Here is a 26,979-nt window from a genome sequence, read left to right as displayed (position 1 = left end):
AGTTAAATACCAGTTAAAGCTTGGGAGAGCTTTTTGACCAGTAGTAAGTGATGAACTATACCTTCAGTAAAACAAAACTAGTTGCTCTATAGTAAGACAAAAACATTTAATCATTTATATTTTTTTAAATAATTTTAAAATCCTGGATCCCAAGAAGTCTTGGCTGGAACTTCTTTTTCTTCATAACAAACAATAGCATCTCCCACTTTAAATTCTATCTTTTCTTCATCCAAACTAAGACCACAGTCCATTCCAGTTTTGACAACTGAAGTATCATCTTTATGGTGTTTCAGTGAGATTAACGAGCCTTTAAGGGAAAAAAAATACAGGGTTCATATAGTCAACAGGTAAGTATCCAGCAAGTGCTGTTTGCTACAACAGCAGACTACAAGGAAAATTACACTGAAATTGTTACAGGTTTCACACTTCTTCCATGTTACATGATGGGGCTAAATACCAAGCAAAGGGAAGAAAGTTACGTGGTTGTAGTAATCTTCCTTTTTAAAGGTTAACACTGCAAGGGATGGGATGGTTCTCAGGACTTGGATGAGCTAAACCAGGGTGACACTGCAGGCAAAGGTGGTCAGAGGATGGAAATAAGTAGACATGGCTAGAAAGTGCTTCCCAGGTGGCCCTAGTGGTAAAGAACCTGCCTGCCTGGTGCAGGATGTAAGACACGGGTTCAGTCCCTGGGCTTAGAAGATCCCTTGGAGAAGGGCATGGCAACCCACTCCAGTATTCTTGCTGAAAAACTGGACAGAGCCCGGTGGGCCTTAAGTCTGCAGGGCCACAAAAAGCCCAATACAACTGAAGCAACTTAGCACATATGGCTGGAACGGTAGTTTGGGGTTAATTTTTAGAACCTTAGAAAATCAGACTGGAGAACTAACAATCCTATGGGAATCACTGGGACTGGAGGCCAGATAACGAGTTAGCAAGAGGTGACCTGAGCTAAGGCTATACCTCAGATAGTAACCCATAATCAGGTTTTTAGTGACTGGATATGATAGGAACAGTTTTATGTTGCTTACCCTTCCAAATAACATGTCCATTGCGGATTAACTTAAATTTTTTTTGCTTTTCTATCTGTCCCTTTTGGACTCTGCAGCCAGCCACAGGAACTTTTTTCTTCCCTTCTGTTATAGAGAAGGTAGCTAGTATAGAAGCCTCACCTTTAGGAAGAAGAGAACATTAAATATACTGAAAACAGAAATTCTGACAAATACATAATTTCTGACATTCTGCACAGCAAAAATTAAAGGCATGAGGAAAAAATATAAACTGGTAAAGAAGTCCTGATTGACTCTACCACTCTATTTTCCTGGCCAAAGTTAGAAATAAAAGCATAAAAATCCTTGGGTATTCTTGGAAATGTACTTACCAAAAGAAACATGTTTACTGTTTTGGCTGAATAAAATGCAGAAGATGCTAACAGCTAATTGTAAAATGAGCGTAATTTCTGTCTACTTCATGAAAAGCTAGTTCTCAGTCATCCTTCAATATAGTTTCTCAACTGGATCATATTAAGCTCACCACTGGTAGATTATATACACTTAAGGTACTAAGTATCTGACTCCTCAATTTTTTTACTGACTGAAATTTGAAACATTCTAATACGACATGGTATCACACACTAGAACATACTAGTTTTCTAGGGTTAGTGCTATTTGGTGTTCACTTACTCCTAGAAATCCTCATATGACTTTTCCAAATTGCTCTTAGCACAAGAACATAACAAATCTCTGTTATGATCATGTTTAGCAGGTCAGAATAAAATAAATCCGCATTGTGGACCAAAAATGCAAATACTGAGTGTCATCATGAGGAAACAGACAAATCAAAATTAAAGTACATTCAACAAAGTCACTGGTCTGTAGCACTTCAAAACTGTCAAGGTCAAAAAAGACAAGAACAGGGACTTCCCTGGTGGTCCAGTGGCTAAGACTCCATGCTCCCAATGCCAGGGGCCCAGTATAATCCTTGGTCGGGGAGCTAGATCCTGCATGCTGTAACTAAGACCTGGTGCAGCCAAATAAATATTAAAAAAAAAAAAAAAAATCTGCCATCCTGGATCAGGGGAAAAATATATACTTATAAAGTACATTATAGTGCTCGCTTCAGCAGCACATATACTAAAATTGGAATGATACAGAGAAGATTAGCATGGCCTCTGCGCAAGGATGACACACAAATTCGTAAAGCGTTCCATTAAAAAAAAAAAAAAAAGTACATTATAGAAACAATGAACATGGACTGTTGACTTAAGAGTATTAATGTTCAATTTCCTAATTTTGATATTTATTCTGTGGTTTTATAAAAAAAAATCCTTGTGTTTAGAAAATACAAATATTTGGTAGGCCAAAATGTTCATTTGTGTTTTTACACAGGAACTTTTGGTCAACCTGGTATTTAGGGGCAAATGAACACAATACCTCAAATTTACAATTAAGTGGCCCAGGAAAAAAGAAAAAACAGTGTGTGTGTATGGAGGAAGGGGGTGGGCTAAAGCAAATGGGGCAAAATGTAAACAACTGGTAAACTGGAAGTGAATTCCGTATGCTTTTCCAGTAATTTTTCAGGAAACATAAAACTATCATCAAAATTAAGAAAATTAACCAAGAAAATCTGGATGTGGGGAGGAAAAAACAAGATGATTCAGTCCATCTTAAATAAATTTAGCCTTTAATCTGGCCAAAGGATATGTTAGAAAAAATAATTTTAAATGTTATATATTTAATGTAAGTTTTCTCACGGTGGACTTCTCTGCCAGTTGCAGGACACAATCAATGGCTCCTTCCACAACACTATTAATAACCTTTATGCCTCCATCCAGTCTACTTTGTATTATGATGAGTTGTTTATGTCTAACTAGAGGAAACGTTCTTACTGCCTTATTGCCTTAATATCCTCACAGCCAAGGCATAAAACCTTACAGAGGCCAGGTATTTATAATTCAGATCAAATTATGCTGAACCCTTATCTACAGTAGTCATTTTTTCTAGAACACAGGATATGTGTTGGAACAGTGAACATATTTAAACAGTGAAATACATTTCCCCTTAAACTTTGCTTTCAAGTGTTACTCACAGCAGGTAAGGTATGAATGTTTAGAAGTACCATTCAGTGAACACTCACCTACTGGGTGCTCTTCCACAATGCAGGGCAATCTGCTGCTCAGTTCTTCCTGCAAATCTTCAATAAGACGGTAAATGACTTTGTGAAGTTTAATTTTTACTCCCTTTTTTGCAGCCAACTGCTGGATAACATTTCCTGCATTCACATTGAAGCCGTATATAACACCTGGAAAGCATAAATAGAATAAAGTAGCACAAATATTGCATTAAACAGTCTTTCAAGCAAAAATTCAAATCTAAATTTTTTGCTTCTATGTAAGTTAAAAGCAAGTAGGAGAGATAAATTCTGTAATATTTTCTCATGAAAGCCAGTTTTCAAATTAATAAAAATATTTTATAAATTCTGTTATGGCTTACTAAACAAGGAAAATTTCTTTGATTTTTAAGTGTTCTTTATGATGTTTAATGTTCGTTTAGGAAACATTTTAAGTGCCCAAAATGTGCAGGGTGATATGGTAAATGTTAATTTTTACACCAGGGAAATAAGAAAAATAATGATTATAGCTAAAATATTATTAAATTATTTTAATAATTGTTATTAATTGCAATCTTATAGCCTACAACTTTTGTGGTTTGCTCTGAAGTATTTAGCTGACTAAAAGATGTTCAAAAACACATGACCCTTGAGCAACACAGGTGTTAGGGATGCTGATCCTCCAGACAGTTGAAAATCCAAGAGTAACTTATAGTTGGCCCTTCACATGTGATTCCTCCACATCCAAGGAGTCAGCCAACCTCAGATCTTATAGTACTATAATATTTACTACTGAAAAAAATCCATGTATAAGTGGACCCACAGTTCAAAACCATGTTGTTCAAGTATCAACTGTAATTACTTAATTAGATAAGTTCAAGAGTTATTTAAGAAATGAAAGAAGTACCATGGAGCTGACCATTTTACCAAAGAACAAATGGGGGAAGCAAAAGCAAAACACTTTCCTTTAACAAGTGAAAAAATTAAAGCAAATGGCTTAGTCAGGAGAAAAACATAACCATCTTGAAAATCTTGTCATTAAGAAATCATTCAACACACCACACTATCTACATTAATAGTATAGTCAGTGTCCATAAAGTACTTTGAAATACCCAGCATTATGGAAGACACCATTTCAGTGGTAGAGGTAACAACTAATTCTAATCAAGTTAGGTCATGAAGTACCTCCTTCCTAAATGATTCACTAATTCAATAAAATTAGTGCTTTGCCTAGCTGTTAAACCCAGTCAAAGTGACAAGTCATGCAGTGATGAGTCCCCGTTCTGTGTAACGTAAGTTTGACTTATAAACAGTCCCCTTGCCTTCGAGGTATTTAAAGCTAAAAGGAGCTTTTGATCTAAGAAAAATATAATTTATAAAATTACAAGTGAACAAAAGTAGGCAGTCAAAAGCAAAAGATAAAAGAAAATACTGAATAGGCTAACTGCAGATTTCAGGAGCATTCAAAAGTCTAAGTGAAAAGAGAGAAGCAAGCTTGGGTTTGGTTCAGGATCTGGGCAAGATGAGGTGGCAGTAACAGTACACTGGAAAAAAAAATCAAGAAACACTACTGGGGCTTGAAATAGTTCCCCAAGACTTCAGTACAACAATGACAAGTGGGGCTGAGCCTGCAATACCGCACATCCTGTGCAGTATGCAATCGCTAGCTGGGACTAGACTGCCAACAGGAAGGGGAATGTGGATGGGGAGTAAATGTCAGGTGTCAGCAGCCCAGCAACAAAAGACAAAAGCGAAATGTTCAGAGTGTCTTCTAGGGAACACAGTTAAACAGGAAATGGAAAACTTACCATGAAATGTTTCAGCAAGGTTGACATCATTTTCACTAATATCACCCACACCAAAATGTACCAATTCTAGTTCACACTCATGGGAAGCATCATAGGTATCCATAATGTTCAAAATGGCTTCAACAGAACCATCAACATCACCTAAATGCAGCAAAAGTTTAAAAGTATTGATGTTAGGAGTTAGGAATTAACAGACTCAAAAATTATAATAATCTATTTAAAGCAGTAATAAGAATGGCATTTTTCATGGAATATATTCTTATTTAGGTTGAGCATGATAAATACCTTCTTAGCTGAACAAAGTATAATGAACCAGATATACATTTACAGCAAAACTCACGAGAAAATTGTTTAAAGAAATCTCCCCCAGTGGAGGTGGGCAAAAAGGGTAAAGAGCGTCAAAAGGTACAAAACTCCAGCTATAAAATAAATATGTAATGGGGATGTAATATACAGCATAGTGACTATAATTAATAATACTGCATTGCTTACTTGAAAGCTGCTAACAGAGCAAATCTTAAAAGTGTTCATGAAAAATTTTATAACTATGTGTTAGTGAGAGATGCTAACTAGATTTACTATGGTGGTCATTTCACCATATATACAAATACTGAATCATTATGAAAATGTTACATGTCAATTATATCTCAACTTTTAAAAATTCCCTTCCAAAACACTGAAATCATTTCAGCTTACGGCCCAAATTAATGTGAGAATGACAAAATATGAAAAAATGACAAAAAATGAGTTGTAAAATAAAATCTTTTAAAAGTCACCTTTAACAATTATTGGAAGTACATTTGAATCTCTTTCTAGTTTTTCTTTCAGCTTTAAGGGTTGCTGCTGTCTTTTTTCTTTGTACTTTATATATGATCTCTCCTTCCAGTGCAAAGTGCCATACTTCTCGCGGTCCTTCCGATGTGCTTCTTGGTGTTCCTTTCGCTTTTCTTCTATTAATTTTAAATCCTCTTTATTTTTCTCCTGTTCTTGCTCATACTTTCTCCAGTCAACAACTTCACGTGCCCTTGGCTTTATAGGAGGAGAAAGGGAATTACTTAACTGAACAGAAACCAATAACTGCTGGTTTTTTCCTCCGCTATAAAATTAGTTTAACTCATATACGAAACCACTAATTAAAACTTTAATATGGAGGCTTTGTGTAAATTTGAAATTATTTAAAAATCCAATCTCAAATTGCTAAAAATTCTACAGCCAAACTCTAAAATGACATCACTGGCCACTCACACATGTTATAGTACTGGATTATTTATTAACATTACTTATTTTGTATTGTAACATTATAGACTGATATTTTAAATCACTATATCATATTCTATGTTATAGGAATTAAGTTTAATATACCTCAGATTCTACTTCAAGAATTTCATCTCCTGCAGAAGGGAGGTCTCTCCAGCCTGTGATTCCCACTGCCATGCTAGGATAGGCCTCATTGACTGCTCTGCCATTTTCATCAAACATTAAGCGTACTTTTGCCCAACTCTTTCCAGCAACCAGAATGGAGCCTTTTCTCAAAGTTCCTCTTTGAATTATAGCTGTAGTAACAGGACTAATATGAAAATAAAAGCATATTTTCTTAATGTCATAATCAGGATGTAATAGCACTTTCTCAAGTAAAGATACCTTTAAGAGATAACAAAATATTTATTAATATGAACAAACAGGGTTAATTCCACCACTTATTAACTTCTCAAATAATTTTTCATACTATTTGCTGTTCAGTTGCTCATTCGTGTCCAACTCTTTTCGACCCCATGGATTGAAGCACGCCAGGCTTCCCCTTCCTTCACCATCTCCCAGTTTCCTCAAACTCAAGTCCACTGAGTCAGTGATGCCACCCAACCATCTCACCCTTGTTCCCTTCTCCTCCTGCCTTCAATCTATTCAATTTTCATACTATAAAAACATTTTTCATATTTGAAACCTAAGTGTCCATTATGGAAGAATCAATAAAGAACATGCAATATATACATAAAATGCAGTATTATATAGTCTTAAAAAAGAAAAAATATCCTGTCACATGCTAGAATATGGATGACCCTCCTAAATGAACACTGTGCTAAGTGAAATAAGTTAGTCAAAAAGGACAATATTATATGATTCCACTCATACAAAGTATCTGAAGCACTGAAAATCACAGAAACAGTACTGAAAGGTGTTGCCAAAGGGTGGGGGGAGGGAAAGGGGAAATTAACACTTTATGGGAATAGTTTGTTTTGCAAGATGAAAAAGTTCTGGAGATCTGTTGCATAATAATATGAACTGTATGTTTAAAAACAGTTAAGATGGTGATTTAATATTATGTATCTTTTACCACAATTTAAAAAAAGAAGAGGGGTACTCTTTTGCCCCCTTCTGATGCCTATGTCAGAAGCTTTCTCTATCTCCTTTATACTTTAATAAAACTTTATTACACAAAAGCTCTGAGCGATCCAGCCTCGTCTCTGGCCCCGGATTGAATTCATCTCCTCCGGAGGCCAAGAATCCCACGTCTCATCGTTCAGCAACAACCTTTCATCTTGGGGGCTCGTCCGGGATCCTTCAGGACAAGATGGGCCTGACAATTTATGTGAGCCTACTTCTGCTGACTCCAGAAAACTTGAGTCTGCCATTTGATCCTCAAGACAATGCCTTCCTGTCCTGGGCTCACTCCTATGCTGCATTCCACAATCGGTCTAACTGCTGGGTCGGCGGAGCACTCCCCTCTTCATCAGTGGAAGGCTTCCCGTGATGGACATCTCCACTTCAAGGAAAAAGACTTTCTCCAAGTCTGCAAATACCTTCAACAATCCCATGTGATGCCTCTTCTTAAACTGATGACATCTAACAACCTTAAGATGGACTGATGTAACTATGGACATAATGTGACTTTTCATTTTGAATTTAACTTGGTTTAATGATTACTTTGCCTTACATCTGTAACTGTATAATGGGGTTTTCTAACCGTCTAAAAGCTTTTAATTTACAAAAAAAAAAAAGAAGAAAACACACAAAAAATATTTCTTGTAAGGTTATGGTGGTGAAGGGTGCAGATAGCTGAGTATTTTGACAAAATCCTAATCCTATTTCTATAACTAATAGGTTGAGCAGTGAAAAGACCTCTTCTGCTAATAAGGAGGGAAATTAAAGATGAGAACACTATTCCAACAATCTTACCATATATTAATGGGTAAGGACATAAAGGATTTAGAAACCCAAAAATGCAACAATTGCTATTTCATTCTAATTTTATGTTAGCCTGTAAGATTTTACCAATTCAGCTAAGTCAGTGGGGAAAAAAACAAAAATCAAACAAACTGAACTACTAAGCCACCTAAATAGGACTACTAAATGTATACACATAGTTGCTATGGTCTCTTGATAACTGCATGTGTGCCAGTGCAATAAAAAACTTTTAAAAACAAATGCTTTGAAAATGCTGTTCATGTGTTAACAATAATATGTAATACATATAATATATGGTTATATAATCAGGTCACAAAAACAATAAAATAAAATTATTAGAAAATATGCATTTTAACAGACCTACCCTCTTCCTTTGTCTGTGAAAGATTCTATTACTGTTCCTTCAACTGCACCAGTAGGGTCTGCTTTCAATTCCAACATTTCTGCAAGAGCAATAGTTGCCTCTGCCAAACCCATCATGTTTTCACCCTTAAAAACAAACAAAAAAAGAGTTGTTAATATACATTAATAAATATTATCTGTAAATGTAAATACCAGGATCAGAAAGACAAACAACCCCTGACAGCAATACTTTTCTATTTAAGCATAAAAAACAGGAATTAACCTATAAGAAGGATGGAAGGGAGGGAGGGAGGAACGGAAGGAAGAAAAGAGAGAAGCAAGAAAAATCTGACCCTGGGACAGATCTTGCAAGGAACAGTGCCTGTATTATTTTTCGACTAGGTACTAGGGCTTGTCAATACCCTTTTATAAACATATGCTTATTTCACCCTCATTCCTTAATGTGTTTCTACAGATGAGTTTTTTTCCTCTCACTTTCTTTACAATGCTACTTTACATTTGAAGTTCTAGCCAATTAAATAAGCTTTCACTGACTTCATTTTGATCACTCAAGAATTCAATGAAATACTCCTATTCTTATTAAATAAATGAGAAGACAAAGCACTGACTAGGCCCAGGCTATAAACTACACTCTAACTACTCAGCTGTGCAATCTTGGAAAATCACTTCACCTCTCTGCATTCATTGTTGTTGTTCAGTCACTCAGTCATGTCCAATTCTTTGTGACCCCATGGACTGCAGCCCACCAGGCTCCTCTGTCCATGGGATACTCCAGGCAAGAACACTGGAGCGGGTGTACATTTCCTTCTCCACTCTCTGAATGGCCTTTCCTCAATTGTAAACTGAAGGAGCTAGATTAGATGACTCTTTCACCTTTAATGATCTCTGTTTATTGTGCTTTCTAAGGCTCCAAGATCATGTAGCTGATTAACTCATGATGCAACTGGAATTGATGAGTAAGAGAGTTTTCCATTGTCCATGTTAGCTAAGAGACTGCTCACAGTTGTTACAAAGTATAAAACAATAGAGACAACCTTAACAAAACTAACTAAACACTCTGCTTACCCATCTACTTAATCCCTAATATTTATTTCAATTTACAAAATGCTGCTCTGAAAAGCAGAGTTGGGGTTGTTTCTTTGCATGTAAAGTCCCCGATTCCTTCTTGGAAAAGAAGGCCTCATCTTACTTCCCTGCTACTCTCTTACCTCTACTCCCCAGGAATCATATCTGCCATGCCTTCAAATTTATGTAAGCAGAATCACATCTATCTATGCACTCATCTGATGGTATCTAGGCAGAAAAAGCAGTCATGTCTTCAAATGTTCTACTCTTGCCATCCAGTTTTCAGAGTGTAGTAAAAATCAAGGTACAATAGAAAGATAAAAAAGTAAGGTGGCATATTATGAGCTTCAGAAAAAAAGAGGCAGAGTTTTATTATTAATGGAGGCAAAACTTCTAATCATCTTGGAGGAACAAATTTAGGAAAAGTAAAGATAAAATGAAACTTAATTGGAGGAAGGTGGCCAAATAAAGTAAAATTTCTTCAGTGAATGATCAGAAGGAAAAAAAGTCCATATTATGAGTAAACCATGGAATATGGTCAGAATGAACAAAAATGAAAATTGTTACTTAGTAAGCTACCTGTACAGGACAAGAGAATTGGAAAGTGCTGTCACAAAACAGGTAATGAGTTTCTTTGGTGTTTTTTTATCCAGAAAAGAATAACTGGTAATTGAATGGGCTTCCCTGGTGGCTCATTGGTAAAGTATCTGCCTGCCAATGCAGGAGACAGGAGTTCGATACCAGATCAGGAAGATCTCACAGGCCAAGAAGCAACTAAACCCACGCGTCCTAACTACTGAACCTGTGCTCCAGAGCCCGGGAACAGCAACTAGAGAAGTCACTGCAGTGAGAAGCCTTCACATGGCAACTAGAGTAACCTCCGCTTGCCAAAACTAGAGAAAAGCATGAGCAATGAAGACCCAGCACAGCAAAAATAAAATAAACAGATAAATAAAATTATTTTAAAAAGAACTGGTAATGAAAAGAAAATGGAATTCATCACAAATAACACTATAAAACTTACAGTAATTTAAGCTACTTAAATTACTTATAGTAATTACTTATGGTAATTTAAGTTTCATAGAAGCATTGGGTCAATCAATAACAGAAAGAACCCAAATGTTACAACACCATATTAGTAAAAAGTTTTATTTGTTTAAATCTCTCTTAAGTGCCCTAAGACCTATTCTACAGCTTTTCACTTAAAAACAGGCACTTTTTATTACCAACCAAATTTCATTTCTACTTAAAATAGTCTTTAGCCTACTATTATCCTATCTATCCCTACGACTTTACTACTTATTCTCCTCATTCTAAATATCTCATAGTAAGTAAAGCACAGTTTAAACCTGATTCTCCTGAACTGGTGACTGACCTTTCTGAGACTAATTTCTAATCTGCCAAACCAGGATAAAGATACCAGCTTTGCTGAGTACTGAGAGAATTTTTAAGCAGCGACAGAAATTCTGTGGGTCAAAATGTTCTGGAGCTACAAGGCACCCTGTGCCTTTCAAGCAGCACTCTCATTTGAACACACCTGTACTTACCGTGAGTGCAGAGACGTGCACTGCTTGAACGTCGCCTCCATAATCCTCACACACCACATCATAGGCTAGCAGTTCTTTCTTCACTTTCTCAGGATCTGCCTCAGCTTTGTCACATTTGTTTATGGCAAGGACAATAGGAACTGAAAGAAACAGAGTTAAGAGTGCAAATGATGGCACTTCAACTCCAGGTACTCACATCAAAACATAATTCTGGCTTTCTCTTAATTCAGTGACTGTGTTTATCTAACAAAAGACCCACTTTAGACCCACCCTACCCTACTTTCTACACATGGAGGATTCCAGATAAGAGATGTCAAAACACCAAGTGTAAGATTCTGAATTAAGACTAGACAATTATGATGATTAAAAAACAAAACCACAACAGTATTGAGGACAGAGAAAGGCCTATCCTTAACTTGAAAGCAGGATCAGCAGCTATACTAGAGATAATTTCCAGAAAAAAAGATCAAGAGAAGACTCTAATTCAACTCTAATACCACTAGATCACCCTTTCATTGGTCACCATCTTGTGTAACTCAATGAAGCTATGCAGGGCCACCCAAGATGGACAGGTCACAGTGGAGCGTGCTGACAAAACATGATCCACTGGAGAAGGGAATGGAAAACCACTGCAGTATTCTTGCCTACAGAACCCCATGAACAGTATGAAAAGGCAAAAAGATATGACACCGAAAGTGACCTCCACAGAACAGAAGGTGCCCAATATGCTACTGGGGAAGAGGGGAGGACAATTACTCCAGAAAGAATGAAGTGGCTGGGCCAAAGCAGAAATGACTCTCAGCTGTGGATATGTCTGGTGATAAAAGTAAAATCTGATGCTGTAAAGAACAGTACTGCATAGGAACCTGGAATGTTAGGTCCATGAATCAAGGTAAATTGGAGGTGGTCAAGCAGGAAATGGTAAGAGTCAACATCGGTGTCTTAGGAATCAGTGAACTAAAATGGACGGGAATGGAAGAATTTAATTCAGATGACCATTAAATCTACTACTGTGGGCAAGAAGCCCATAGAAGAAATGGAGTAGCCCTCATAATCAACAAGAATCTGAAATGCAGTACTTGGGTGCAACCTCAAAAATGACAGAATGATCTTGTTTTATTTCCGAGGCAAACAAGTCAACATCACAGTAATCCAAATCTAGGCCCCAAACACCTATGCCAAAAGAGCTGAAGTCGATCAGTTCTATGAAGACCTACAAGATCTCCTAGAACTAACACCCAAAAGAGGTGTCCTATTTATCATAAAAATTGGAATGCAAAAGTAGGCTGTCAACAGACACCTGGAGTAACAGGCAAGTTTGGCCTTGGAGTACAAAATGAAACAGGGGAAAGGCTAGCAGAATTCTGACAGAAGAATGCACTGGTTATAGCAAACATTCTTTTTCAACACTAGAGACGTCTTTACATACAGACATCAGCAAATGGTCAGTACGGAAATCAGATTGATGACATTCTTTGTAGATGAAGACAGAGAAGCTTTAAACAGTCAGCAAAACAAGACCTGGACCTGACTGTGGCTCAGATCATCAGCTCCTCAGAGCAAAATTCATACTTAAACTAAGAAAAGCAGGGAAAACCACTAGGCCTGTCAAGCAAAACCTAAATCAAATCTTCTATGAATATACAGTGGAGGTGAATAGATTCAAGGGAACAGATCTAGTAACGAGAGTGCCTGAAGAACTAGGGACAAAGGTTTGTAACACTGTACAGGGGGCAGTGAACAAAACCATTCCAAAGGAAAAGAAAAGCAAGGAGGCAAAGTGACTGTCTGAGGAGGCATCACAAATAGCTGAGGAAATAAGCAAAAAGCAAGAGAGAAAGGGAAAAGTACACCCAATTAAATGCACAGTTTCAAAAAATAACAAGGAAACAAAGGCCTTCTTCAATGAACAATGCAAAGAAATAAGAGGAAAACAACAGAAGGGGAAAGACTAGAGATCTCTTCAAGAAAACTGGAAATATCAAAGGACCATTTCATACAAGACACGTATAAGAAAGGACAAAAATGGTAAAGACCTAATAGAAGCAGAAGAGATCAAGAAGAGATGGCAAGAATGCACAGAACTGTACAAAAATTCTTAATGAACTGGATAACCAAGATGGTGTGGTCACTCACCCAGAGTCAGACATTCTGGAGTGTGAAGTCAAGTGGGCCTTAGGAAGCACTGTTGCCAATAAAGCTAGTGGAGGTGATGGAATTTCAGCAAAGCCATTTCAGATCCTAAAACATGATGCTATTAAGGTGCTGCACTCAATATGTTAGCAAATTTGGAAAACCCAGCAATAGCCACACAACTGGAAAAGGTTGTTACCCAAGAAGGGTAACACGAAAGAATGTTCAAACCATCGGACAATTGTACACATCTCCCATCCTTCAAGCTAAGTTTCAGCAGTATGTGAACCAAGAACATCCAGATGTTCAAGGTGGGTTTAGAAAAGGCAGAGGAACCAGAGATCAAATTACCATCGTTTGCTGGGTCATAGAGAAAGCAAGGGCATTCCAGAAAAACATCTACCTTTGTTTCATTGACTATGCTAAAGCCTCTGATGGTGTGGATCACAACAAACTGTGGAAAACTCTTAAGGAGAAGGGAATAACAGACCACCTTACCTATCTCTGGAGAAGGAAATGGCAAGCCACTCCAGTATTCTTGCCTGGAGAAGTCCATGGACAGGAGACTGGTGGGCTACAGTGCATGGGGTCACAAAGAATAGGACATGACTGAGTGACTAACACACACGTGACCTGTCTTCTGAGAAACCTGTACGCGGGTCAGGGAGCAACCATCAGAACCTTATTTGGAACAACTGACTGGTTCAAAATTGAGAAAGGAGTATACAGCTGTATATTGCCACCCTGTTTATTTAACTTGTATGCAGAGTACATCATGAGAAATGCCAAGCTGGATGAGTTACAAGCTGGAATCAAGATTGCTAGAAGAAGTATCAACAGCCTCAGACATGCAGATAATCCCATCCTAATGGCAGCAAGTGAAGATGTCTTGATGAAGGTGAAAGAAGCGAGTGAAAAAGCTGGTTTAAAACTCAACATTCAAAAAACTAAGATAATGTCATCCAGTCCCATCACTTCATGGCAAATAGAAAGGGGAAAATGTGGATGCAGTGAGATTTCCTCTTCTTAGGCTCTAAAGTCACTGCAGATGGTGACTGCAGCCATGAAATAAGAAAATGATTGCTTCTTGGCAGGAAAGCTATCACAAACCTACACAGTGTATTAAAAAGTAAAGATATCACTTTGCCAACAGAGGTCTGTATAGTCAAGACAATGGTCTTTCCAGTAGTCATGTATGGATGTTAGAGTTGGACCATAAAGATAGCAGAGTGCCGAAGATTTGAATATTTTTAACTGTGGTGCTGGAGAACACTCTTGAGAGTCCCTTGGGCAGCAAGGAGATCAAACCAGTCAATCCTAAAGGAAATCAACCCTGAATACTCACTGGAAGGACTAATGTTGAAGGTGAAGCTCCAATACTTTGGCCAACTGATACAAATGGCCAACTCATTGGAAAAGACCCTGATGCTAGGAAAGACTGAAGACAGAAGAAGAGGGTGACAGAGGATGAGATGGTTGGATGGCATCACTGATTCAATGGACATGAGCTTGGACAAACTCTGGGAAATGGTGAGGAACAGGGAGTCCTGGCATGCTACAGTCCATGGGGTCGCAAAGAGTTGAATACAACTTGGCAACTGAACAACCACCACCACCACGAGATCATCTGCCTCTTCTTTTCAGAAGCTTTTAACTCACTGTTAAAACCCAGCATCTCACCAAGGGCTAAGTGTCATTACTGTAAACTTCCTTTTAGGATTTATAGCAACTCCTTCTTCATACACTTAGCTCAGAGACTGACACATAATAGAATCTCAATAAACGTGTACTTAATGAATCAAATAATCTTATCATCTACTTGTCATTACCAAACATACCCTCTCATTAGAGAACTCACACAAAACACAGATAATTCTCTAGTTAGGTTTCACCAAGTCTACAATGTTCTCAGGGATCAGAGGAACAGAAATTGAAATCAGACACAAAAGAGCTATGCAATCCACAACCTACTTTAGGAAAAAGTACATTCTATATCGACGAGCTGTTACTTAACAGACAACTAGAGAACAGGTACAGGAAGCCTGATATAAGGAGTTTATCTTGTCTCAACCGACTGCTTTGTTACAGGATCCCTCACAGATTTCTCACTCATATTTGTTATATTCCTTAGGATCATTAAGAACATAGCCCATTCCACAAAGGCAACTTTGAGAAATTAAAAATTAAGGAGAGGAACACAGAAGCCAGAAGACTGGATTCCAAATGCAGACAGCTGCAAATTAACTGTAATTGGGGGAAGTTCCTACAACCTTCTAGGTTTTAGTTTTCCTGTTTATGAGATGAAAAAAAAAAAAACTGGACTAGATCAACGAACTGTCAACCTTTCTTTTTTAACTTGCCAACAAACCTAAGGGAACATGACGTACTCCGTCAGTTACATTTTCTCAAGACAACAGTATTTTCTCAGTGAGTGTAAGGTCATATCAGAAAAAGAATGAATGTACAAAATATACGTGTAGTGTTTACCATTACAATTTTTTTTTCTTATTTATTATAAACGTAAAGACAGACAGGAAATGGCCTGATTCCACATCCCAGGCTTCCAGCAGGAGGTGCTGCTCCTGCTAAGTCGCTTGAGTCGTGTCCGACTCTGTGCGACCCCATAGACGGCAGCCCACCAGGCTCCTCCGTCCCTGGGATTCTCCAGGCAACAATACTGAAGTGGGCTGCCATTTCCTTCTCCACATTACAATTTTTAAATGGAGAAAAAAGGAAGAAGATAGCCAAGTGTTTTCCGAAAGTTTCAATTTTATACCTTTGACCAAATAAAAACTTATTTAAAGCAGATGAAGGAAAAGCCTCTTTTTAGAGAAGAATTCTAGATAATAAATGAATAAGGAATAAAATTAGAATATCACTGCTTTGGAACTCCTAATGAATTTAGGCAATGGGTACATAGGGGTTCATTATTCTAGGCTTATTTTTTACATCTGTTTTAAATTTCATTGATAAAAATGTTTTCAAGTCATTTCAGACTGTTAAAATTGTTACACCATGCCAAGGACTATATTTGTGGTCACAAGTCCCAAGTTGAATCCTGCTACACTCTTCTTAGTAGATAATGTCTTTAGCAAACAATTCAACTTTCTTTGAGCTTTACCTGTTAAACAGGTATAATAATCCTGGGGTTCCCAGGAAGATTAAATGAGCAACATATAAAAACAGTAACTCTATTCAGTAGATCCTTTAAAGAAAAAAGCAACTTCCTTCTTGATACATGGAAGTCAGTCACACAGTACCGTGAGCATCTTTGGCATGCTGAATGGATTCTACCGTTTGTTTCATCACTCCATCATCTGCAGCTACCACCAGTATAACAATGTCAGTGACCCGAGCGCCTCTGGCTCGCATTGCTGAAAAAGCAGCATGTCCTGGAGTATCAAGAAAGGTTATCTTTTCCCCAGAGGGCAAAGAGACTGTGGAAACAGAAATACAAGATCACTAAGGACTCAAACAAGAACACACATCACCTTATCAACACAATTAATAATTCTTCAAAATAATTTTATTCTTTCCATTAATCTTAACTAGAACAATATAGATCATCAATCCACAATGAAGTGATAACATACCAGTGAGACCTTTAGAGTTTCTTCTTATGTAATCAATTTCAAACTAAAACTTTTCCTATTTCTAGACTATAATATAAATGTACAACAGTATACATATAATATAAATGTATATATTATAATAAAATACCAACTGAAATCTAGAAGAAAAAACAGACTGATAGTTGTATAGGCAGCCACTCCCACATTAGCAAACACCAGTTGCACAACTGCTTTGAGCAACAAATGCAATTTAGTACACAGTTAGAAACTCAGGATTTGAGTCCAATAGCATGGGGTTTAAATCCTGGCTTTGCCACTTACTAGCTGTGTACTTTGAAGCAAGTAGCTTAACCTAAACAAGTCTCAGCCTCTTTACATGTATATAGGACTACTAATACCTACCTCATGATGCTGTTGTGAAGATAAAAAAGATAAAGCATACGAGGTTCTCAGAATAGAGGTGGGCATATGCTAGGTGTTCAGCAAATGATAGCTGTTATTTAATTACGAATGGTAACACCATCACAACCTAGTATTGAAGAGCCGTAGGCTCATTGAACCAAACTAAGAATGGGCTAGAATAAAAAAGGTATAATTTTCGTCTTAAACTACATACAAAATAAACTTTACCAGCCACCTGCTGTACATTTGATCTAATGGCTTTAAGCTTTAGCCTTTCTTTTACTTTAAATTTGTATACTCATACTATGACACCTGGTTTAAGAAAATAGTGTGTGGGGTTCCCAAGCACATTGTAAGGTGATTTGTGTTCATACCAAGAAAGGCACCAATGTGCTGAGTGATGCCTCCAGCCTCCATTGCTGCCACTTGAGTTTTTCGCAGTTTGTCAAGTAACGTCGTTTTCCCATGATCAACATGGCCCATTATAGTAACAACTGGGGACCTTGGGATTAATAAAGCTGGATCTGCCTGGGGCCTACAATTAACAGCAAAGGAGTTTCATTCCTTAAATATCAGAAACACTTTATAGCCTATGAACTGATTTGCAGTTACCTCTGTGCACTACCTTTAACAACAAAACCCAACATTCAGCTCTGATTAGATAAGACTATTTTCCTCTTCTATGCATACCAGTGACTTACGGTGATATATACAATGACTGCTCACCTGCTGTTGGCATCTTAATAACAATAAGCAGAACTGAATGAAATTTTAAAATTCAGGATCAGTGTACATAAACCAGCAAACTAAGAAAAATAACCCTTAGAGTTTTATAATAACCTGAAAATACACTTTTTGATGCTTTAAGTACTTTGAAGAAAAGTTTAACATATATTCACAAAACACTTTAATTGCAAAAGAAATTTTAAGTCAGATCATTCCATTAAAAAGTGTGAAAAAAAAAACCAATGTTGTCTCCTTCCCCCAATATACACAGTTAAATTTTACCTTTTTACAGCATCTTTATTTTCCCTGACTTTGTCTTGTTTTAATTTGCTCCATTTTAACTTCATTCCTGACTTCTTTATCACTTCTTTGATCCAGACTTCATCTAAACGTGAGTGTGTTTCTAGTGAATCTATGTCAATAGCAGTGTTCATTAAAGATTCATATACAGAGTCTAGGTGAAACAAGATAAAATCTTTTAGGATCATGAATTAAACACAACTTAAAAAAAAAAAATCCCAGATGCTGCAACTAAAGATCCTGCATGCCATAACCAAGACCTGGAGCAGCCAAATAAATAATTTTTTTTTAAGTTGCACTGTTACTATACTGTATTGTAATTGTTATTGTATTCTATAGTCATTACTACAAATATTTTTTGCCTGCACTACACTACAAATATTGTCAAAATGAGTGCAAGAAGAAAATTTGAGAATTACAAATAAACAAAGGGAAAGTAAATGAGTAGAAACACAGTCTCTCAGTACAAAAACATCCTTTGGATTTATTCTAATAGCCCACAAGACTTCTGAGAAAGAAAGTTTCATTCAAATTTAAAAAAAAATCTTTCCCACTTTTATTAAAACAAAATCTTAGAGAACTGTATTTGCCAAAGAGCCAAGAAACTAATTAGGAACTGTCACCTAAAGTGAAAAATATTTAAATTACTTAACATCTTTTTAAACCACCAGTCTAATTTTCATCCTTAAATACCTCAATTTCACTGCAAATAAAATACTAGGTATTCCACATTTATAGGAAAATGTTTCCCTACTTTTCCTTATAAGATTATCTGGCTCACCTATGTCTTTTTCCATTGCTCTGGCCAAGTCCTCAACAGTCATTCCAAGCCACACCTCCACCTCCTTTTTAGATTTTGTTGAAGGTAATGGAGATTTCTGTGATCTTTTTTCCTATTAAATATTCAGAATGCATAAAGAAGAAGGAAGAAAAAACTTTGAGATTTATTCTGGAATATATACCACAGTCATGGCTCCTATTTCTACCAACTCTCCCATAAGTAGTTAAACCTCAAGACTAAAACTTAAAATCTTGCATTCTTAATTCACTGTTATATACTGATACAAGTCATCAAATTCATCAATATTACTAAACAACTAACTAGAACCTCCCTTCCTCACAAAGATTTATTGCCTGGAGTAAAGCATTAAGGCATAAAGATTTCATAAATGACAAAATACTCAAAATGGACTTCTACTCATCAGTCTAGGAACTTTCATCTCAGACCAAATAACAGAGAAATCTCTAAGTACCTTCTTTGTCACCAGAAGCCTACGTTGAGATAATGCAGCCCTGATGAGTGCATCTGTTTGCCAGGGCCGGATGTACAGCTGAGCCGTCTGCACTGCATAAGCAGCTGAAAACACATGCCTCCACTGTGCCAACATTCTTCTTTGACACAGGCTGTGCAGCTGCCTACAAATAGTGTGAAACCGTAGCAAGTTCTCCAACTTCAGTATCTTCCGGTTCATGTTTCTCCTAGGGAAAAAAGTTTTAAAAGAATATTGTGGTCAATATTGAAATCAAGTTGCTGCTGCTGCTAAGTCGCTTCAGTCGTGTCCGACTCTGTGCGACCCCATAGACGGCAGCCCACCAGGTTCCCCCGTCCCTGGGATTCTCCAGGCAAGAACACTGGAGTGGGTTGCCATTTCCTTCTCCAATGCATGAAAGGGAGAAGTGAAAGTGAAGTCGCTCAGTCATGGCCGACTCTTAGCACCCCCATGGACCGCAGCCTACCAGGCTCCTCCATCCATGGGATTTTCCAGGCAAGAGTACCGGAGTGGGTTGCCATTGCCTTCTCCAGAAATCAAGTTAGGAAACATTAATAGGATATGTACCACATGAAAAGTGTAGCTAGTGTTTCAACAATGAGTAAAACTGGGTTCCCACCATGAGAGAGCTCACAGTCCAGTCAGAGAGATGGGATGTCATACCAAGTATTCTCTAGATATTAACTATTACTGTTGTTAATGTTCCTACGATTCTGACATATAATACCTTATAAGGGCTCTTTTTTCTTGAAACATCAACTAGCCAAATCACAACTAGAGTGATTTTTTAACACAAATTTGAACTCATCAACTCTTTGCTAAACATCCTTTGTGGCAGCTAGAAGGGGATTATCCCTAGTTTAATATACAACTTCAAAACATGCTATATAAGGCTCATTATCTGTCTCTGTCAATCTCTCACTTCATCTCTTACAATCTCATAGTTCCCTCACACCTACCTCCTATATTTTTGTTGCTCTGTCCCACATATAATCTCTGATGGTTGTCGTCTAATCTTTGAACCTTTGCATATGCTTCCTCTACTTGGAAGTGTCTTTCAACCCTGACATTTGCCCTTCTTCCACAGCTTTTTCCCAAAAAAGGATGTAAGAGTGGGAAGAAGGCACCCAATAAATACCCATTGAATAACATTTTTTGATTACTCGTTTTTTTTTTTTTTTTTTAAGATTTATTTATTTCTGCCTGTGCTGGTCTTTGTTGCTGCTCATGGGCTGTCTCTAGTTGTGGTGAGTGGGGGCTACTCTCGAGTTGGGGTGCACAGGCTTCTCATTGTGATAGCTTCTCTTATTGCAGAGCACAGCCTCTAGGCACAAGGGTTTCAGTAGCTGCACCACGTGAGATCTATAGTTGTGACTAGAGAGCTCTAGAACACTGGCCCAGTAGTTGTAATGCATGGGCCTAGCTGCCCCTTGGCATGTGGAATCTTCCCGGACCAGGGATCAAACCTGTGTCTCCTGCAGTGGCAGTAGGATTCTTAACCACAAAACCAACAAGGAAGCCCCTGAATATCACTCTTCAGAAGAAAGAAGAGTTTATTGAGAAACTCACAGTAGAACTCAACAGGATAGCTCAGAACTCGGTAGTACAGTCTTTTCCTCCTTGAGTCTTCTATCTCTTCTGATCACAAGACTGCAGTTCTACAGCTTTGCTTTTCAGTGTTTAAAGGAAGGAGCAACTAAAAGAACACAAGAAGTACTACTTTTCTCCTTGGCAAACATTTCCTTAGCACCATCTTCCAGGGACTGCATTTGAGGTTGTTGATTCAAAGTTTAACAAGCCAGAGTCACTTACTTTGGAGTTCACCGTCTCTAAAATGTTCCAGTATAATGATTCTTAAACACCTCAAGAATGGCACATTTAAACAATCTTATTTGGGTACATTTCCCTGAAGGATGAAGTAGAGTGCTCAGGAAGCAGAGAATTCCTGGGGGGGGGGGGGGGGGATTCTTTTCTTAATGAGTTTAAAACCAGATTTAACAAGGACACGAACTAATGCAGTGGTAGGAAAGGTCCTTCATGGAGATTAACCAAAGCACAGATATTTCACTGAGGCAGATATTCGAAAAGCACATGGGGAAGGGGGCAATAAACCAAATACCCAAACTGGAAGGAAAACTTGCCACTTATTCCAAGCCTCTCGTTTTATAGAAAAGGAAAATGGAGTCCAGAGAGCTCAAAAAGCCTTCTCCAAAGTCATACTGCTAGTTACTAACAGTCAGGACTAGAACCCAGGCTTTCTGACTCCCAATTCTGGTGTTCCTTTGCCGCTAGTTTATTCTTATTATGGAACCTGAAAAAAAGATGTTGGAAATAATGTAGTTGCGTTGGTTCAAACATCTGAATGAAACAGTTGAAAATCTTGGAAGTTATGTGTAAGGTATATAGAAGTCACTATACAAGGATGACGGATCTAAGGTAGCTTCACCTGGAACCCGAATCCAATAAGCCTTGAATATAGCGGAGGCGGGGGACGCGGGACCACCTGCCGCGGCGCTCAGGGAAAAGCAGCAGTCCGCTGCTTCCGGCTGGATAACTCCTTCATCACGCCTAAAGCAGGGTCACGTACAGATTAGGTGCATCATGGAAATGCTCCCGAATGCGCAATGTTTATCATCCGTGCCGCTGACACTTTAGGCCAAAGAATACAATACACGCCACCCAGTAAGACCCAGCTAAGGGACCCACCCCCTGGCCCCTCACCTAGCTCCTACCTAGGACCCAGGACTTCAGGATTCTGATGGGGGCGGAGATCACCTTCCGGACCGGCAGGACAATCAGCCAGTCCGTCCCTGAAACGGTCCCTCTCCGGCTTCCGTTGCCGCCGGAAGCGGCTCTACTCGGAATTCGGAAGTCCCTACTTCGGAAGAGTAGCTGTAACATTTGTCGAAGGTGTACTCGTGTTGCTGTGCGTGGATGAATAATCGCTTTTACAGATCCCTTCCCTTCCTAGAAAGTAAATTATTGCTACTCTGGGGCCGTGAGTGGCCTCCATGCATACGCTCAAGGGAAAGTTAAATGGGGAAATGTGGGAGAAATAAGTCCTTAAAACACATACTTCCCAAAAGGGGGTAATGCAAGGGAACGCGGTGATAATAGTGATGAGGGAGGAGCGCTTTCTCTTTTAAAAGTCCCCTCTTGGGGGTGGCATTTGAAGTAGTAAAGCTAGAGTGGGTTCCAATCCCACTTGTCTATTCAGGGACCTTGTGTAAACTCCCTGTGCTGCAGTTTTGCAATATGGTAATAATACTGCAGTGGGTAGCCATCCATTCCCTTCTTAAAGGGATCTTTCCGACCCAGAGATCGAACCTGAGTCTCCTGCATAGCAGACAGATTCTTTACCGACTAAGCCACCAGAGAAGCCCTGGTCATGGTAGTGGTTTTGTCCCTAAGTCGTGTCCAACTCTTGCAACCCCATGGACTGTAGCCTGCCAGGTTCCTCTGTCCACGGGATTCTCAAGCAAGAATACTGGAGTGGGTTGCCATTTCTTTCTCCAAGGGATCTTCCCGACCCGGGTGTTAAACTCGGGTCTCCTGTATTGCAAGCAGATTTTTTTTTTTTTTTTTTTTTTACCAACTGAGCTATGAGGGAAGCCCCATGGTAATAATAATGGCTGCTTAATAGGATAGCAGTAGCAGAAAGGTTCATAAAGTAGCTGGTTCATAAGGATTTGCTGTTGTTATTATTAGCTTCCTCCCAGAATATTTCCACACCTTGATTGGACGTTGTCTTCTGGCTTGTCACCTTGACCTCAACCGCCACTACTCTCAGGAGTCTTAAGTATTGTTTTTATTTCTGTCCTCAAGGTCTAACACTACCCTAGGCTAATGATGTAGGTATAGAAGAGTTTCTTACTGTTATCTGCTTTCTCCCTCCCTAGTGTGGACTCCTAACTCATGCCCCATCCCCTTTTTTCATGTTTGTCTCCCCAGTGTCATCACAAAGATGTGCAGGCAGTGTTGCTGAATGATTGGAAACCTCTGTCTGGGAAATCTTTTTAATGAACCTAACACTCTTGAAAACTACTGAAGTTTCAACTGAAACGGAAAACTATTGAAGCGTTTCAGTTTTCTGTCATTTTACTTACCTTTCACACTCACTGAAGTGCAATTTCTGTGAGAAATTATTTGCTCTCTCTGCTTTGCCAAATAGTTAAGAAGCAGAAATTGATTGGTAGACCATCAAAGTAATGGTCATACCATTCTCCCCAATATTAAAGTGAAAATAACCAATACGTTTCTGATCATGAAGATACACATACTAATGTGGAAAATTCAAGCAATACACCAAAATATAGAAAGTGGAGGGAGCAAGGAAGGAAGTAAGGAAGGAAATAGAATGAGGGCAGTTAAATAGGCACCAAACTGAAAAAGTCAAAGCTGGAAACTTCTGAACAACAAAATAATGGTGTATTAGATTATAACTCAAAATAACAAATGAGTGACAGGGAGAAATCCTCCTTATAGAATAATTACACAATAATAAATGTTTATTAACTTCTACTATGAGTTAAAGCTTAGTCCCCACCTCCAATCCCTTGGGTGTGGACTGGACTTAATGACTTGCTTCCAAAGAACAGAATATGGAAAGGGAAAAATAGTACCTTCATAACAGAGAAATCTGGCAGACACCACCTTAACCAACCGATCAAGGAAAACACCAATAATGTCATGTTGACATCAATAAGCCCCTGAAATGATGTGATAAAGACATTACATCTCTGTAATATTTGTCCCCAAAACCCACAACCCTATTACAATCATGGGGGAAACATCAGACAACCCAAATTAAAGAGCATTCTACAAAATATCTGAGCAGAACTTTTCAAAGTTGTCAAGATCATGAAAAACAACAAAAGACAAGGAAACTACCACAGATTTGAAGAATAAGGAAACGTGATGACTGAATATAATGAGGGATCCTGTATAGAGTCCAGGAACACAAAAGCACACTAGTGGAAAAACTTGTGAAATCTAAATAAAATCTGTAGTTAATTGTAATACCCCAGTGTTAATTGCTTAATTCTCACAAACCTATCACAATAATGTTAACATTAGAGGAGACTGAGTGAAGGACATTCAGGAACTACCTACTATCTTTGCAAATTAAAATTTATTTGATGCCCCTGCAGTGAAAGCCGAGTACCAGCCACTGGATCACCAGGGAATTCTCTAAAAAGATTTCTTTTTAATTTTTTCCCTGTTTGTAAAATAATTCAGTCACCTGCATTTATCAGATGCTACCCTCTCCTGGGCTTCCCTGGTGGCTCAGTGGCAAAGAATCCACCTGCCAATGCAGCAGCCATGGGTTTGATCCCTGGGTTGGGAAGATCCCCTGGAGAAGGAAATGGCAACCCACTCTAGTATTCTTGCCTGGAAAATTCCATGAACAGAGGAGCCTGGCAGGCTACAGTACATGGGGTCACAAAGAGTTGGACACAACTTAGCGACTACACCCCTCTCCCAGCATCATGACATTTCATATTCAAGTTCTCTGACTAGACGTCTAGCTCAAGTTCATACTGATAATTTTAATGTCTCATGTCCTTTCCAATATAAATTTGAGACTGTATTTGCTTTAAGGACAAAGGACCATGCAAAGGATAGCATTTTTCTATTTAATACAATGCTGACATGTATGTTTGACAAATAAATATGCATGAACTTGGGTCAGGATAGTTTCTAAACAGTGATATAAGGCTCTTATACCATAGACAGATTTAACTCCATTTTATAATAAAAATCTTTGGTTGTAAGACTTGTTTGGAGCAGGATACCTGGTCATCACACCACAGGTAGACTGTAATTAGGGCTTCCCTGCTGGTTCAGACAGTAAAGAATCTGCCTGCAATGCAGAAGACCCGGGTTCGACCCCTGGGTTGGGAAGATTTCCTGGAGAAGGGTATTGCAACCTATCCCAGTATTCTTGCCTGGAGAAATCTCATGAACAGAGGAGCCTGGCGGGCTACAGCCCATGGGGTTGCCAAGAGTCAGACATCACTGAGTGACTAAGCACAGCACACAGCACAGAATATAATTAAGAGAACATTAGTGTAGACCAGGAGAGATGATAGTAGTTTAGCCTAGAGTGATGGAAGTGGTTAGAGTAGGATTTAAGAAACTGAATTATGATGGATTGTCAGTGGAGTGGGGGGAGGGCTTCACACCTTGCATAACTGATGGATGGCAGTTCATTTCTAAAGAGATTTCCAGTTCAGAACACCCTACTTGCCTAGACAATATGCTGGATGGCATTATCAATATTTCCTCTTTGAGTTTCTCTTTTGTAGCTGTCATGCAGACCTTGTTCTTGGTTAATTATTTCCTTACTTTTGTACATGACTCATATTTCTTTTGGAGAAGGCAATGGCACCCCACTCCAGTACTCTTGCCTAGAAAATCCCATGGATGGAGGAGCCTGGAAGGCTGAGGTCCATGGGGTCGCTGAGGGTCAGACACGACTGAGAGACTTCACTTTCACACACTGAAGAAGGAAATGGCAGCCCACTCCAGTGTTCTTGCCTGGAGAATCCCAGGGACAGGGGAGCCTGGTGGGCTGCTGAATATGGGGTCGCAAAGAGTTGGTTACGACTGAAGTGACTTGGCAGCAGCAACAGCATATTTCTTTTTTAAAAAACTTTATTTTGTATTGGGGTATAGCCGATTAACAAACAATATTATCATCATTTCAGGTGAAAGGTAAAGGGACTCAGACATACATATACATGTACCCATTCTCACCCAAACTCCCCTCATCTAGGCTGCCACACAACACCCAGCAGAGTTCCCGCGCTATACAGCAGGTCCTTATTGGTTATCCATTTTAAACACAGCAGTGTGTACATGTCCATTCCAAACTCCCTGACTGGAGCAACAGTCTTGGTAACAATTGGAAGCTTAATCTACATCCTGAATGAAACTCTAGTGGAATTTCAGGCCTCATTCAAGGTGGGGAGTGAGGGTTTTGCAGGATAGTGGAAAACACCCCACCAAGAGGCAGCAAAAATGCCTCTAGAAAAGGTAGTCAAAAGGATAGAGATTGTGGCCCTTTTCTCCTTGTTGGTCCACAACCTCGGGAAGTTCCCCAGGTGAAACCACGCGTGCACACACACCCAGAGACCCCACCCCCCAACCCAGAAGGGCAAGGAAAGACTGAAGAGGCCGGGCATTCCTCATTGGTAGGTGGCAGTTTTAATAATTAATAATCAAAGGAACTTACGCTGGTGGTTTGTCTTGGGCACCCACTTGCCGGCATCTTTAAGAATTTATATAGAGACCTTACGGGGTGAGGAAGGGCCTCACTTACCTAAAAAGTCCAGAAGGTTTCAATGACACATTACTCTCTCAGGCTGCATCCTTCAAGCAGCACCTAGCTCAGGAACAGTGGATAGAATGTACATCCCAAGGACAGAAGGGATAAGGAGACTCTGCCTCAGTCTGCTTCCTGGGTAAACCCGAGACCACATACAATGAATCACTCCCT

The 26,979-nt window shown here is 38.8% G+C and overlaps 1 protein-coding gene and 1 non-coding gene across 8 annotated transcripts; one reads left to right on the top strand and one right to left on the bottom strand.

Moving 5' to 3' along the window:
- Nucleotides 1-85: 85 nt before the first annotated feature.
- On the bottom strand, nt 86-26,937 carry MTIF2 (mitochondrial translational initiation factor 2). 7 transcript variants are annotated; one of them, XM_065929266.1, is made up of 15 exons: nt 22,211-22,330; nt 21,925-22,046; nt 19,461-19,686; nt 18,989-19,100; nt 18,190-18,361; nt 17,556-17,716; nt 16,468-16,644; nt 11,075-11,214; nt 8,464-8,588; nt 6,279-6,483; nt 5,693-5,945; nt 4,917-5,057; nt 3,136-3,300; nt 1,032-1,172; nt 86-307 (listed from the first exon to the last, which is right to left on the bottom strand). In XM_065929266.1, exons 3-15 carry the CDS (start codon nt 19,677-19,679, stop codon nt 135-137), a joined length of 2,184 nt encoding a protein of 727 aa, XP_065785338.1. In that variant the 5' UTR covers nt 19,680-19,686; nt 21,925-22,046; nt 22,211-22,330; the 3' UTR covers nt 86-134. The 7 variants fall into 7 exon arrangements, with proteins under 7 accessions (XP_065785338.1, XP_065785343.1, XP_065785342.1 ...); XM_065929271.1 differs by lacking the exons at nt 21,925-22,046; nt 22,211-22,330 and adding an exon at nt 26,803-26,937; XM_065929270.1 differs by lacking the exons at nt 21,925-22,046; nt 22,211-22,330 and adding an exon at nt 24,101-24,187.
- Nucleotides 2,109-2,215, top strand: LOC136165686 (U6 spliceosomal RNA). The gene has a single exon (XR_010662688.1). It is a non-coding gene; the product is annotated as a U6 spliceosomal RNA (small nuclear RNA).
- Nucleotides 26,938-26,979: the final 42 nt, after the last annotated feature.

Source organism: Muntiacus reevesi, chromosome 3 (assembly GCF_963930625.1).
Source record: "Muntiacus reevesi chromosome 3, mMunRee1.1, whole genome shotgun sequence".
NCBI lineage: Eukaryota > Metazoa > Chordata > Mammalia > Artiodactyla > Cervidae > Muntiacus > Muntiacus reevesi.
This window is presented reverse-complemented; position numbering and strand designations above follow the sequence as displayed.

Coding starts and splice junctions, on each gene's coding strand:
- MTIF2 (XM_065929271.1), bottom strand. CDS start 19,679: ATGAACCGGAAGATACTGAAGTTGGAGAACTTGCTACGGTTTCACACT. Junction 18,362..18,988: donor AGCAATGGAAAAAGACATAG/GTGAGCCAGATA, acceptor TGTTTCACCTAG/ACTCTGTATATGAATCTTTA. Junction 17,717..18,189: donor AATAAAGATGCTGTAAAAAG/GTAAAATTTAAC, acceptor TGTTAATTGTAG/GCCCCAGGCAGATCCAGCTT.